Source organism: Blennius ocellaris (assembly GCF_963422515.1).
Source record: "Blennius ocellaris genome assembly, chromosome: 6".
In the NCBI taxonomy this organism is placed as follows: domain Eukaryota; kingdom Metazoa; phylum Chordata; class Actinopteri; order Blenniiformes; family Blenniidae; genus Blennius; species Blennius ocellaris.
The window spans coordinates 15497188-15513937 of record NC_137655.1 but is presented as its reverse complement, the minus strand read 5'-3'; the positions used below and the strand labels follow the sequence as shown (position 1 = coordinate 15513937).

The window sequence follows — 16750 nt, the reverse complement described above, 5'->3', positions numbered from 1 at the left end:
ATATCAACGCACCGAAACTTTTTTTTTTTTTTTGTGCAACCTTGTAACTCACCAACCATGACTTACTCTGCCAACTAATGATGGTTCGTGCGTAAATATGATCACAACCGTATAAAGTACATATTTATTCTCCCAATATGTGACTTCAATATGAAGAACATGTTTTTAGTGATTCATATCTGCAAGTGCATATTTTTGCTCTCGTAATGTCTCGCAGTCATCGGACTTATCCATCCAGCCGAGGTGGAGGGAACTAAGCCCCGCCGGGAGCGACGTCACTCCCGTTGGCACGTTATCCGGAGTGTCCGCTGTGTGCGCACCCAGAAACACCACGACACCGGAGGGGACGACGGCGCGATCGCATCCATCCTCAACGCGAAATGCTCGGCGAACTCAATCAAGCAACCCTCCCCGATTCCGCGCGTCTCGGCGAGGAGGCATTCACATGCTCGGGCATACAAACGGGATAAACAACTCCTCTGCGAAGTAGGAAGGTCAGAGAAAGTGGAGAGAAAGAGAGCGAGGGAGAGAGAGAGAGGGAGAAAGAGAGGAAGAGTGCGTGTGTGCGTTCGCGTCGAATATGATCTGTGGCAGAGAGAGCATCACTGAGAGCCAGCGTTTGTAACTTCGGGATCTACTTGCAAAGGCGCTTTTTCTTCTTCTTCTTCTTCTTTTTCATCTGGAGATCTTGGGGGATATTGCGTTTTCAACATGCCTGTAAGAAGAGGTCACGTTGCGCCACAAAACACCTTCCTGGGAATGATCATTCGGAAATTCGAGGGTCAGAGTAAGTATGTCCAAATCCTTCAGCTACAACAGAAAAAAAATCTGAGTACTTGCTATTATATAAAATGTGTATTTATATCAAATTAAATCTCGTGAAATGAAGAATATTGAAGGAATTTAAGTTTATTGTATGTTTAAGAGGTTCCTGGCAAGTCAAACTGAAGACAAACCTCATTGTTGTATTTTAGTGAGGTTCTCTGAACTAAACCATGAAGATGTGAAAGCAAACTTAATCAACTAGATTGTTTTGTTAGCCACCGGACCACACTGATAAGACTGTGGATCAGATGTACCTCAGCTGGCACTAAGCAAATATATATTTTTCCTTTACAGACCGGAAATTTGTGATAGCCAATGCCCGGGTGGAGAACTGTGCGATCATATACTGCAACGATGGCTTCTGTGAGATGACCGGCTTCTCAAGACCGGACATCATGCAGAAGCCATGCACCTGTGACTTCTTGCACGGTGACCTGACGGACAAAGAAGCCATCAGCCAGGTGGCACAGGCTGTGGCTGGGCCTGAGGAGCGCAAGGTGGAGATCACCTACTACCGCAAGGATGGTAAGTAACTGACCTGGCACAAGAGTGTGCCTGTCACAGCAAGCCCGTAAGCTGAGAGGTGTCTTTTGTGACGTGTTGCTCCTGTGAGAGCACCTGCTGCAGCCCCTCACTATATCCGCCTCTTGATGTGGCCTGTCAGTTGGTTACTAACCACCCCGAGTCAGTTACATGATGTACAGATCAGACATTACCCCTGATAGAAGAAAACAGTCGGTGCAGTCGGTTCTAAAATTACCCCTCCCCTCTGAATTTATGCTCGAATGTTTCTTGTGGTGTGTGAAACTGAACCTCTGATCCTCTTCATGCATCTGGGGAGGGATATGCACTTGACATTTCAGAAATGAGAATTTGCCAAACAAACAAAGATTATCCTCATAATAAAGAAATGGTTGCTTCATACTGAAATGATAATACATTACATGTAGTGTATTTTTATTCCATCTCCCAATGCATTTCCTGCCTAATGAAATAGGTTTTTGGGAGTATTGTTTTTCTGTGCATGCATGGAAGTATTATAGTCATTAGTCATTGTGTCAGATGACACTAATCATATTACTTTTTCATTTTGACATTCTGAAATGCAACACCAGAATTATTGGACACACAAGTGACAACAATAGTGTCTTCTTTGGTTTTACATCATGATCACGCGTCATGTAATATCAACACATTTAAAACAATACATCTTAAATCACAATATGATGAGCAGTTTCTTTTAACAGTGCAGAAAAAGGGATAAAGACACAGCTCATCTGCTTCCCTGTGACATTTACTACCGTACAGTAAATACTTGTGCTTTTCACATAAAATGTGCATTTGAAGCTCAATGGCGCATTTAATGCTAGTGTGGTTCATAACAAATGTGCACAGTTGCTTTCATTGAATCAAGCCAGTGACCTTTTAAAAGGTGTTGTCCATGTGATAGGCTGCAGCTCTGCATAAAATGCTCTCCGCTGCATGTCATTCATTTTTTTTTTTTTGATCAGTCCCAGTCTTTTGCATGAATGGTGCACCGTAATGACAGCAATTCCGAGGCAGAGAGAATTAATATGATGTTACCACTCAGTGGTATAAATCCCCAGATTGACCACCTCCTGCCACGCTCTCACATGAGCTTTCTGCGGTCTGCATGACATAGCTGCACAGAGTCAATCCCAAAGGTACTCCTCATGTAAAGCCGCACATTAAAAGCACAGTGGGGTTTTTTTTTTTTTTTTATTGCACCGGTGATTACAGTAAGAGGGTGTTGGTGCATTTTGTTTATTCTTATATTCTCTACCTTGATTTGAATTCCAAAATATACACAAAACAAACACGTACTATAGTATAGGGAGCATAAGCTTGAAAAAAAAAAGAGGTAATATTTTATTTAATCATAAGGAGCCAGGGCTTAAATTTTTAATTGTGAGTTTGATTAGATTCTAGGCCATGAATACATGTTTAATCTACCATCAGCAGCCATCAACCTCTTGTTTTTCTTTCTGGCTAATCAAGAGCAATCCAAAAGCCAGCTGCGACATAGCTAAAATAGATTGTTGCAGAAACCTGCAAGACAATTGCACACTGTACTCTTGGGGTCCGATTGTGTGAGCACTGAGCCTGGCTTGTGACGAGTAGTAGGAATTTGAAGCAACTTCAACTAGTTTTCCATTTTTTTCCCCCCCATTTCACATGCATGTTCAGGGCACCATTTAAATATCATGTGCCTGTAATGTTTGAAGCGTGGCGGATGGGAGCAACAGAAACCTTCAAATATAATCGTTGCTCTCAGTCTTTTCACAATCCTCCCTGGTGTGCATCACGGCTTCAAGACACAACTCTTAATACTCCTCAGAGGAATTTATAGTGAGCGTGTGTGCTCATGAATAAAGATGTCAGGGCTGACAGTGCGGTGACTGGAAATGAGCAGCTTACAGAGTAAATGCATTAAACTGGTATGGAGGACACAATTCACATGCTCCCACTGCTATGGGGGGGGGGATGAAAGATTCATACCATCCTTGAGAGCGATGGCCCTATTGATTCACGACACTCTACAGATTGAGGTTGACGGGAGGAGAGGGGAGGTATTCCATGTCTCTTCTTCTAACTGTATTTCAAGTTATCAGTTGTAATGCAAATCAGTGTTAATCCGCCGTGCTAAAGCTCCTCATGTTCCGAGCACCTACTGTACACCACATAAAATAAACAAACCTTGCTTCAGATATGTTACTTTTTATAAAATACAACATATTTTCATAAGAGTGACTTTCGATTTTAGAATCAATTTCGATATTTAATGTCCCAGTCCATCACATTGTTGTGCATACCTGCCTATTTCAGGTTGTCACAGTATTTGTACACAGACATATTACGTGAAGCAGAGGTTTCGTGGGCAAGATTCACAAACATGAAAATATTCCGCTGCAAAAAGGGTCCCCGTTCGGCAAAATACAATCTCAAGATTCACCGTAAACACCAGTGTTTAGAGGAATTGAAGGGTCACATGGTGTTGTTTGTTTTCCTCCTCCATCAATAACTACACAGTCGGGAATCTTGAAAAGTAAGATTTGGGTTTCAGAGAGCTGTGTGACATCAGGAGCAACAAAGCTTTGGCTCTTTTCGCTAAAAAGGGAAAAGTTAAGCAGCTTATGTGTATGCTTGGAAATTAAAAGTAGTGGAACAATGGCAGCCACGGGAGCACAGCAAAGGCCTTTTAGCGTGAGGACATTTGCTTTTAATTTTGGTGTTCTCTTATATGTGAACAGCCAAGACGGGTTGTGAGAGGAGATACCACACATGCTGCCGTCTTCCAGCTAAGATACATAATCAATGAGATAAATACTTTCCCTTAGCTGGCTTTGTGAAGCTATCCTATTCCAAGGGGTGTAATAATACTTTGTACCTGAATGAGTCTTAACAAAAGGAAGCTGACACCACGGAGCAGAGAGAAGTTAAATGGATAATGGCTACATAACAGCAGCAGCTTAGCTAACCACACTGAATGATCTGAGACATGTGGTATGCGTGGGTGCAGGGTTTCATAGGTGACTCCCCACCGAGGGGACCGAGGGGCCATACAACCCCTGCTGAGGGTAGAGTGGTAAAGGAGAGAGGGAACAGGGGACACAGAGTGCCTGCAGTACACAAGGTGTGCTGCAGAACTACGCTCCAAAAGAGCACATCCATTTTTCATCATGCTCAGCCTTCTTTGGTGTCTCGCTGTGTGAGGTGAAGAGTGGTTTTCTCATCTAGTTTCATCTGCTGGATTGGAATCAGCTTGTCCAAGCAGATGTATCAAACTGCACTGTGGATTAAATACCATGAATACTTTGGCTAACATGCCATCAGACAACCTCATTACAAACCAAGAGAGTCAACACGGTTTCAACAGTGACAATGTTATGGATTATTATAATGAACCGTACGCCATCGTTGCTACATGTTAGCACAATGTGAATCTAACAGACCTTTTAACATGTCAGATTACTTGTTTTAATCTGCATTAAATATATTAAGTCTTCCATGGACTCTTTTTTTATTTCATAAAGTTTTCATTCTGAATTGTGCTTATATGTGATCAAACTTACATTTTTACTATCCATTACATTTCACGTGTTTTCATTTGGGGTATATTTAACTGAATTAAATGGCGTGATCAAAAGTATCACGAATTGACAAATATGAACACAAATAAAAGGCTGTTTGAGCTGGGGCTGCTAGTTACCCCTGATGGCTCAGCAGACACTGATTGAAGATGAAATTAGTCCAGGCTGTGTAGCTTACAGTCTCGCTGAGGCGAGATATTGCCACAAGGCCCAGGGACTCTAAACAAAGGGTTAGCTTGCATGGCCTCCCTCTACATGGCCTAGTCCTGACGGGCTGTGCCCCAGTAATGTTGTGTATCGGCTTAAGCATAATAGCCCTAAAAGAGAAAGATGTCAGGTTTCATTATACAAGACTGACTGCTGGGCACTAGTTGAAGGGCTATGTTTAAAAGCTGCACTTGTAGATAGTACGTTGGCAGGAAGATAACAAAAACAAAAGTGATATTTAACATTCCACAATACTCCTTTTTTTAATTACTAAAGCAGATCAGATAGATTAATATGAGTCCTTGATACATCAAAATTAAATATGATAAAAGTTTTTTTTTATTTTCTGATGCATACAAAATAAACTATCCATGGACATGTCTTGGAGACGTCTCATATCCAGGAGTTGATCTGGGAGTCATCATTGTTATGGTGTTCCAAGCATCACTTGATTAAGCAGCAATGTTTTAATAATTGATGATGGAAATAGAATCTACAGTAATGAAATTTCCATCATGAAAAGGGAGCTACTCTTAATACTCTGTCCATTCATTCAAACAGGTGTAAATAACGTTTCTTGGCTCATAGGGAAACACTTTGTGTACAGGTTGAGGAGTGAATGGACGTCTGCGCCCTCACTGGTACAAACAGTTGTACTATCAGAGATGTTAACTGTGACTAGCAGCTTGGTCATGCTTGAATTGTTTTATGTTGTGCTTGTGTTGACCTCTCCAATTGTACACATTTGCGTTCTTGACATAATGTAAAGATGAAGTGATGAGTCATCCAGAGACATTGCTAAAGGCAGACAGAGCGGGAACAGTAACTTAAGATAGTACATATATAGTGAAACACAAAAAGATGATGTTAAGTATTCTGACACCATTTGGTAAGAGAGTTTTGCAATCTTTTTTTAACCAAATTAAAATACATTATCATTAGTTTAGCATTTACACGAAGTAACACACAGAAATGAACAGTGTCCACAATCAAAATGAACAACATATCTCAACATGTTTTCAAACTGAAAATGGAATAGTTATAAAAGTGAAACATATTCTTTTGGCTCTGTCAATTCAATGATTTCTTCTTCTGCAACCAGTCGACAATTCATTTTTCCACCCCTGAGCTGCTGTGGCTTTCTTTCCTGCAGCCATCTTCAGTTGATGTCTGTTTTAGAATCTTTATGCATTCAGTTTTGACTTGAGTAAGTGAATAGCATGCTCTGTTCGGTTGAGGTCAGATGATAGAATCAACCATCGAAATGCATCTCATGTCTTTCCCTTAAGATGTTCTCAGGCTGCTATCATTGTCTTTTTTGGGGTCGTTATTCATTTGTATTCTGGAGTGCCATCCTGTAAGTTCTTCTGCATTTGATTGGAGCTGAGGAGGAGGAATAGCTCCATACATTTCAGATTGTTACCCTGCTACAACTGTCAGCACTCACTTCCTCAATACAAACCAGTGACCCACTTCCATTGACAGCCATACATTCTTCTGCCATATATCTGCTTCTCTCCAACCTTGACAAATGATGAAGTAAGCTTTTTTTCGCACCCTTCATTTTCCATGGACTTCTATTCCCATCACTCTGGTGCAAGTTAATCTTGGTTTCATCTGTCCAAAGTGCCATGTTCCTGACTGAGAGGGCCTTTTTATATGGATTTGAGCCAAATTTAGTCCAGATTTCTGTTCTAATGAGTGGGATGGTAGTTTGCATCTCAATATTATTAGCTGGAAAGCGTTTACCTATAGCGGTCTTTGCTGAAGTGGTGAGCACTCTGGCCTAAGCGCGTGAATGCAGAGTTTGCATTTTCTCCCTGTACGTGCATGGTTTTCTCCAGATAATCTGAATTCATTTGATTAATAATACTCTGTTTCACCAATCAGTTTCTCCTTTCTTTACTTTCCAGTATCCAGTCATTTATTCAGTAAGAACTTTTCTTCTTCTTCAATAATAAATTGGATTTCTTTCAGGTAGTGTTTGATTAATTCAGTCAGCTGAAGTTACATCAGTTACCCAAGGGGGAGATCCACTATGACATGCATGTTGCTGATTTATGGAGTAAAACATTGAACTACCGGTACTCACAACAGGAAAAAAGTATAGACTGAAAAGTTTGAGGTGTTTGGTTGGTAGCTCTCGAGTGAGCCTGCTTAAAATATTGATCTCTCACTTTTTACAATAGCACCAATTTTACAAGTAGTAAAATTACACACTATATCATGATATATAAATATTTACAGCACTACTTCAAAATCTATATAGCATTGACCTCAGCTCAAAACTGGAGAGATTAAAAAAAAAAAAAAAATCGTAAAAAGTTTCTACTTCCTGAATAACTCATCTAATGCCCCTAGCCTCCAACCATGGTTGAAAAGTTTGAAGCATCACCAAATGTCAGTATCCACCAGATAGAGGAAAGGATTAGCAAAGCAATTAGTCAACGCATTTACAATGTCTACAAGCACAGTAAATTACAGTAACATGGATACAGAGCAGGTACCAGATGTTAAGAACAGGAACAGGATGGCTGGGAAGGAAATTAAATCCTTGTCAGCTTACAGATGTACTTACAGTAAAAATGCAGCTAAATAACCAACGATAGTAGGTGTATCAGATGCAAGTTGTTTTATAATGCAGAGTCGTTGATTTGAACACCACAGGATTGATCTCCTCAATGTTTGCGTGTATAAAACAGATACTGCCTGTTTTTTTAACAACTTTGCAAATTTGGGAATTCAAGTCAGCTCATCCTTCAGTAGAGATGCTTCTTTTATTGTGGTGAATGGCATTCCCTCAGCTGGTTCAAAAGTTTGATTCAAAGACTTCTGTGTTACTGTGTTGTACCCTTCTTAGGTCTTTCATCCTTTTCTTAATCAATGAATCTTTTCTGTTGCGAGTTATGTTATTTGTGCGATTGCAATGTGGCCCATTTCATGCAATATCGTAATAAATCAGGCACCAGCTGCCTTCTATACTGTGCACTTCAGAACATGGAAACACCATATAATTGTTTTGGATTTTCCCCTCCCAAAAAATTTTTCATATCAACTGGATGTTTTTGAAGTGTGGGAGGACACTGAAATACCCAAATGTACATGGAAAACAAGCAAACGCCATGTGTCGAAAGGCTACAAATCATAAATGTGAACTGGGTGAGGAGACAGTAGCCACTATACTCCACTGCAGGCCCCATCCCCACTAAAATATATAGCAATAAAATAAAATAACAACCAAGAAACCTCATACATATGAGTATATAGTACATTGAGTATTTCTTTGTTTTGTTTTAGCAAATCTCTAAATTAGCTTTGCAAAGACTTAAAAAGTTAACAGCAACTGAATGAAAACTCCATAGTTTTTATCCCTTTGATGAGTTAAGAAATAAAGTGGGATAGAAAACAGGCTGGACCTGGCAATGAGAACTCAATTTTGTTTTGAGCCTGTGAAAATGGAACAATTAGGACAATGAAAAAATCCTGGCATTCCAAAACTATTATTGTGATGGTTTTTTTTGTTGTTGTTGTCATTGTTAAATCCCTTGAACTGAAGTTAAAAGTGTCAACTTCAAGCACATCTTGATTGTTTCATTATGAAACTCTCTGTGGTGGTGAACAAAGACAAAAGTATAACAACAGCCTCACTGCCCAAACTCTTTTGGAACCAATGGTTTTGTCTTGATACAATATGCATTGTCGGATTCTTTATGTCGCTCGGTTGGTTTCATATAGACGGTTCACACACCTGCTCAAAGAAAATGTACAGACACAAACAAACAGGCTGAGAAACGGTTTCTCTCATCAAAGAATTATCAGGGTAGAAGTGAAAGGAATTCTTTAGATCTGTGCAGAGCTTGAAGTCAATGCTGTAATGTGAATATGTTTTTGTGACCTGACAAATTTACTGTAACGAGAAAAATAGTTGTAAGAATTGGAAAGATTCCTGTGATTGGGACGAGATGCAACTTTGATTGTAAGTAGTTGATGATACTTGTCAGTGTCACACAAAGCTATTTAAACGGCAGTACAAATTATACTTTTTCAAAAAAAAAAAAAGTCTTTGTTATCATTTTGTAGTTCCCACTGCTGCAACCTCTGAAAAACGTGTCCGTCAGTTTTGTTTAACAGTGACACATCAGCTGAGAAGTGATGTCTGCCAAGGCAATCTGTTTCTCATCAGGGGTCTCAGATGCAGAAAATACAGTATTTTGATCTGAATTCTGATTTTATACAGATTTTTTATTTTTTTTTAATTGCTGGAGATCATATTGAAGTGTACATTTGATTTCGTACATTCAGTGATGACTTAATAGTCAAGTCTAAATCTTCATTAATAATAAGCAGTTAGTGCCCAAGTATTACCGACTGCTGTGTTTGTCTCAGCATGAATAATTAGAGAATAAACTGTAAATGCGGCTGTCCTCAGGATATTTTGATGAATCCCCCCAAAAAAACATATATATATATATATATATATATATATATATATCAGCTTTGGGCGCATTCAACACTCAACACCAAAATGCTCTCAGTGTACTTCATGGCCTTAGCTGGAAATCAAAACGAAGATGAATAACGCAGTTGTTCTCGATCAACGGCCGCGTGATTCTACTGATCACATGGCACACTACCACTGGTTTAGGTAATTGAGTGAAAAGCCCTCCCTGTTCTGCTCACAGAATGTTAGTGTTAATAAGGCCTTGAGCACTGTGGGCATACACGTAAATGTGCAACAACTTTTAGAGAATGTTGTGAATTGCACGTATTATCAGATCATATTCACTGTACGGTCTCTGTTGACTCTGTGCGAGATTTTGAAGAAGCTTCGCTTTGATCCATTTTGGTCGAGGTGACATTCAGCAGGAGGCCAGATGAGAAGGGACCCCCACGGCTTAGCCTTTAAGCAGCACCATTGTTTCCCCATCTGCTAAGGTAAACTGCAGCCCGGAAATATTTCTGCTGAATTTACTGCCTTGTTTGAACACATCTCTTGTGTGTAATGCTGCTATTAATAATTAGTGTAAATTTACACCTTATATGGTCGATCGCTGTGTTTACATTTTTTTGTTTGTACTACTCAACCTGCTTGACCATATAAATAAAATGCCAGTGGCCACATACAAAGTAGAAAAATGCTTATGTTCATTACATACGAATCAAACATTTTTTTTTAATAAAAAAAAAAAAAAAAAAAAAAAACACTTCACAGACTCAATGGTGTGTGTCATAAAGACAACATGCAAGCAAAGAGCTTTTCATTTGTTTCATAACTGTTTTGATTTGTTTCTCAGAAATGAATTTGCCACTTTCTTGGGCATTGGAAGGCTGAGTGTGATTTTCAAATGGAACACACAGTTGTTTCAATTATGGTAACGTAACAAAATCAGGAAATCAGTGGTTAGCACTCTCTTCTCACAGCAGAAATGTCCCAGATTCAAGTCCAGGTTGGGCCTGAAGTCCTTTAGTTTGCAAGTTCTGAGCGAGCATTTATTTTCTAGAGGGACTTCTGTTCGCTTCCAAATTCTGATTAAAAAACAAAAAGCAACCCATGTATTTTGTGGCTGATTGAGAAATCTAAAATGAACATAACTCTGGCTATTGTCATGTCAGAGTGAAGTACATATGTACCTACATTCCCTGCTTTAGATGTTCTTCTGTCAGTCTGTTTAAAATCAAATCTTTTATCAGATTCATGGTAGAAACATCTGACTCACAAGTCTAAAGATACCCAGCTATTATAAAATGGCTAAAATTGCTATTGTTCTGCTGAGTAACAAGCCTAAAACTCAATTTCTTCCTCACTGAATTGATAATAAAGGTCTGTCAAAATCACTTTTTCACCGACAGAGAACATCTCAACACCGGCCAATCATGCATCACCCGGTAGTCAATTGGCCCTAATGCATGGGATATTTAAATTGACCAAAACGGAGACATCAATCATGTGGCCAATCTGGTCCAAGGGATGATTTGTCATTGCACAAGACAATTAAGACGAGTTTTCCCAAGTGTTACTCGAAGGACACTATGCAGTGTGAGTAGAGAAGATTGAAATAACCCAATCCTGGATTATTCAGTAGTGAAGTGAAAAATTAAATCTCAAATCACTCAACAGCAGTACGAATGTTACAAATCAACAACTGGCCCCTTGTCACAGCCCCCACAAAGACAAAAAGGAGAAACCTCACCAAGCTGTCTCTTTTGTCCTTTTATACTAAGTGCTTGTGATTGGCTGGCAAATCAGGCAGAGCTCTGCAGTCAGCTCACAGGTGATCTCAATCTCCCTTCTGATGGATCTAGGAATGTTTAAACACCACAAAACAATGAAAACGTTCAAGAAACATTCAAAACATCTTCTTTTTTGAACCAGAATTAACCTGATTGGATTTTTTTGTACACGCCAAAAACAATATTTGAAAGAAATATATACCATGCAACAAAGACAAAACAATCATGTGTTTATTTGAATGAAATGAACAGATCAGCAGACATAACACTGAAACCTTGAATGATTACAACAAGATGTTTCAGTGAAAGCGAGCAACCACTTTGCTAACAATATTCCGCTCGTGTGAGTGAGTTTGTGAAAAACATGCACATCAAGGATGGAGAAATCTGCATCGGCCAAGCTTTTGCCAACACAAGTTTGAAGAGAATTACTATTGCAAAGAGGATTTCAGAGCACATTTAAAAATAAAGTTGCCATATGTGTTGCACAAAGCGCATTAAAAACATTGAGAACATCTATGTGTACATAAATGTGTACTCCTTAGCACTGAAACAACAGTCGTTTTTTGTACTTGTTCTTTATTGAATTTCGATTCAATGGAGCTCAGTGTGGAAATGAAAAGGGTTTTACACCCTTTATTTAAGTAGTTGTATAAAAGCTGCATAAACGTTTAATCAACCAAATAAAAACTGCACACTTATGAATAAATATGTAATTTTGCAGGAGGGAAACCCAGATGCTCTGATTAAATAAAAAAAAGAAAACAACATTTTTAATTAAATGCTCACTGCTGGAGTGACCTAAAATAATTCATATTTAATGGACAGTTCATTGCTGTACTCAGAAGAGCTTAGATAACTGGGTGAACTGATGGCTAAGTGGTTAGGGTGCATATCACATCGGTGTAATGCCCTCAGCTGCTGAGTCGCTATTTTGCCTCGTGACAAGTCATAACTTTGCCCCATATTATTACCCTGCTCTCTTTCCACAACTGTCCTTTTGAGGCCGTGTATAATTGTCTGTTAAAGGTCAAATAAATTACAACCTTTTTTGTTGTTCTGGCAAATGGGCAAAGATATTGTCGTATTTTGTAACAGTACAGGATCATTTTAGACAACCTTCATTTTAGCCACAAGTTAAACTCTAAATGATTTATGCTGAATTGTAATAATATTTTTTAAAAGTCTGTGAATTACGTCTTCAGAAATAAAGACACTGTTACAGTTACTTAAAGCTTGTATTCAAACTTTCTTCATTCTCTTCCCCATAATTGGCCTCAGAAGCATATTACTTCATTAATTTCCAGCAACATGTGCCAACATTACCTCCGTATTATTTTTCACATCCATGCGAATATACTGGAACAAAAGACTGTTGGTGATGGTGTGGGTGAAGTTCTGCAAATATAATTGGACTTAGTGTGCAAAAATAAATCCGAGGAATGTTTGTTTGTTTCTCTTCCATGTGGCACAACATCGATCAGACAGGGAGAGGTCATGTGTCATATTTTGACACTATATTTTTTTTCTCTGGCAACGAAACAAAAGCTTTAAGAAAGGGCTAGTTAATTAGTTTAAAAAAAAGAAATCAGAACTGCGTATTCAGGCTTTACCTTAAACAAGCGGTCATTTTCCTGATGAGTTGTACTATCTCTTCAGACTGGTCAGGATCACAGCTTCACTGGTTGAACATTCTTAAATTAGGCCTACTGTCACTCAATGTACATTCTTAAGTTGGATAGGGATTGCTTCAATGACGTAATTGCTTTTTTCCCCCCAACGATACTATGCAACGATGCATGCATCCCTCGTGTGGATCTTCTTTTGTTTATTTTCAGGAGTAAAAAATGCCTTACGCATCACTTTCAACTATTGTTTAGGTTCTTCTGAGTCGGCTATAAAGGTGTGTCTTTCTTTACTTTCATTTGTGTTTGTGCGGAAAATCCTGCTTATGCTCGTTTGCAAAATGCTGAGCAGTGAGTATATAGATGCATATTTGACATCAGAAGCAACAGAATAGGGTAAGCCTGCCATACCAGGAGTACAAATATGTACTTGGAAATAACTTAGCTTGAACAAAATCTGATTCTCACCAGTGTGCCTTTTCTTTCTATCTGCACATGATTCCTGTACTCTCCTCACAGAGTGATTTTTTAAAATGAATGTCAGTAGAAGCACTATTTTTCCAGGAACCAAATTGAAACTTTTCAAACAACTATTTTAATTTATTCAGGGTTTATAAAAAAAAAAAAAAAAAAAGATTGAGGTTGATTCATAATAACTCATTTCATTCATGTCCTTTTCTTCTTCCCCGTGACAAGCACAATATTTAATCAGTCAGATCAAAGTCAGCATCCAGAATGTTCCCTTTTACGGGAGGCACAGTGTAAAATTAGGTGAATGATTTCTGGGAAATGCAGGGAAGTGCTTTTTATGAAAAGGGGATTTTCCAGTAAAGGACTCACATTCTCTAAGCACCTCTCTACTGCTTTATGGTGTAACATAACCAGTAAGATGGGTTCTTACATGCACATGCTGGTCTTATTATCTACATCCTTTACATGCAACTATCTGTATCCATATTTTTATATATATATACATACACATTTTTTTTAATCTTGTCAGTCCCCTCGATACATCAAATAATACCTGATAATTTGGTTGTGTTCGGTCCTGTTGAAATCGCATTGTTATAATATCAGCAGTGACGCTCCAACATTACTTCTGGGACTTTTGATGCAGAAATCGTTCCAACGGGACTCTGGCATGTTGAAGCAGACCAAGCTTGTTATATTTAGTTAGACAGCAAGTCTACTGCTAATGAATGCTGCTGGCAGGGTGTCTGTGAGCCCTGAGGAGATTACAGTGAACACTGGTAATATGTGTCCTCTGTGAGTAGCGGCGACACAGCAAGCCACACAGAGCGACAGACACACAGACCTGCACAGAGACACAAAGACATTTAAAAAAAAATTGGACAGCATATTATTTGATATTATTTAAACATTTAAAAAAAAAAATGTTCATGAGATTTAAGGAAATGCTGGTGCTATAAATTGTAGAAGTCACAAAAGTTTGAGAAAATGCTGTGATTCTAGTTATGTCCCTTACTGGAGATGGTCACTGATACTGTTTGTCACCTGTGCTGAGCAGTAGTTATTCTGTTGTTGTTTAGAGTCTAACGGGTAGACTTTTATTGGCGGGCAGTAAGTGCCTGTGGGCATCAATAGCTTTTGCTAATACAGCTAGAACCAGTGCAGCTGAGAAATTGTTATATTCCTGAGTTTCTGCTCCACCGGCTTCCACAGTGCTGATTTTTAGTGGGTTTTTCGACGCGCACGTCACAGTCCCTTAAACTGGCTACAATCTGCCATGCACGCTCTATTTGACGAAATTTGATGTCCACACTTGACTGTGGCTCAACAACATCAGCCAGCTTAGTCATTTCTACGCGACGCACTGCTCATTAGAATACACATGGAAGATGGCACAAGTGGGCAGGCAACACACACATGAACACACACATGCACGCACGCTCGCACAGAAAGTTATTCAACCTCCAGGCATACTTATTTTATCTCGCCTGCTATATTTGTTCTGACATGCAGGCGCTGACCTTTAAATCGTTTAGCTTCGCCTCAGTTTTTTCAGCATTCATGCGAAATCAGAAGAAAGTGTTTTGAGTTTTTTTTTTTTAATTAACATCCCAAATAATGGCCTCAGTCCTGGCTTATCTGATTGTCATCGTGCTCCCTGATAAACCACTGTCACACAGACTCTTAACCTTTTCAGAGATGATAAGCAGAAGGACAGTGCATGATGCAGCTTTTTGGCACTCACACTCTGCTTCTCTTTCAGGGTCCGACTTTCCGTGTAACATTCACGTAATCCCGGTGAAGAATGAAGAGGGCGTGGTGATGATGTTTATCTTGAATTTCGACTATGTTGTGGATGAAGGCAGTGACAATTCTACAGAGAAGATAAGCCCAACGTCCCCCACAAAGTCGGATCAAAGTGAGTATTTGACTTCCTGCGACAATGTCAATGCCAAAACACATCCTTCTTTTAAGAGAACAGAAGAAGTGATGCTGTGGGGCTACACTTGTCCTTGTTATCCATAACATGTCACCTCAGCATGTTTTGTGTGCAATATTTTGATTCGCCAAAAAGAATACTGACATGACGTGTACCGTAGGTCTTGTGTGTTTTACAATTAAACATGCACATGCTAGGTAAGCCTTACCATGCAAAGACCTCCCCACCCCCACCCGCACTTCTTTGACAATGGGCAGTATTGTGATTAGATGGCTGGAATTGAGATAATAGCCTTCTACATCAGACAGACACTAATTAAGTATGGGAGATTTTGCTCCTTGTCATGCACAGTGCAGCTTCCGAGCATGTTGCGAGCTTCTATTACTTTACAAAAAGCATTATTTATGATGCTGGTACAATACAGTTTTCATGTATAGCAATGAAGTACACCGTGTGTATGCAGGCAAGGTATGGTGGCCTTACATAATCTTATCTTGTTCAAAATGTTTAAGAATTTATCTGTCTAATGTGTTTTGGGAGAACATCATATATCACATTTCCCATGTTTTTATTTGGATGTGTGTCAGGAGGTATAAATGTCTCTGAGACATCCGTGCTCCTCGGTGATTGGAGGCGCTCTGCATCTCCTCTCTGACCGGAGCTCAGCTATCCACTTCACTCAGTATGATTTCCTCCAGGGCACTGACATTCTGCTTGTGGTGTACCACGAGTATGCGCGTTTTCTAAGTGTGTGTGTTTGTGTGTGTGTGTGTGTGTGTGTGTGTGTGTGTGTGTGTGTGTGTGTGTGTGTGTGTGTGTGTGTGTGTGTGTGTGTGTGTGTGTGTGTGTGTGTGTGTGTGTGTGTGTGTGTGTGTGTGCGCGCACTATATGCATGCAGGCCCCTGTGTTGCAAACATTGCTAATCAGAGTTGATTGCTTGTGACAGTGCTTCAGCAAAGGAACCTGTGGGTAAATGAGACAGATAAACACAAGATGTGACTTTAGATTAGATGAGTCAAAAAGACAAAGAGTCTTGACAAAGAGTCATGACTGCACGCACACATCACACTTTAAGAATGACCTAAACATTGTCTTTGTCTTTGAGCAGCCCTTAAGTAACTGCACTTCGGTAAATTGGGACTTTTATACTGTTAACAATAATTTCTTTTGCATCAAAGCTGCAAGCAATTGCACTGTATTATTCAGAGATACTGTATTTAAAATTAATATTGCCATGCTACATTGTCAACAATTCTTCATGCGTGCATGTGTGATAATATTTTGAAAGTGTGGGTCAGAAATTCCCTGGAGAATTTCCAGAGAGAAGGAACAATCTAGAG

General features: G+C 39.3%; 1 protein-coding gene across 1 annotated transcript in view; it reads left to right on the top strand.

Moving 5' to 3' along the window:
- Nucleotides 1-711: 711 nt before the first annotated feature.
- kcnh7 (potassium voltage-gated channel subfamily H member 7) overlaps nucleotides 712-16750 on the top strand; it is a gene marked incomplete at both ends in the record, with an annotated part of 43339 nt that continues 27300 nt past the window's right edge. The window contains 3 exons of the mRNA XM_080498023.1: nucleotides 712-787; nucleotides 1120-1350; nucleotides 15234-15389. Coding sequence (XP_080354149.1) covers nucleotides 712-787; nucleotides 1120-1350; nucleotides 15234-15389 — 463 coding nt within the window. The remainder of the gene's footprint in view (nucleotides 788-1119; nucleotides 1351-15233; nucleotides 15390-16750) is intronic.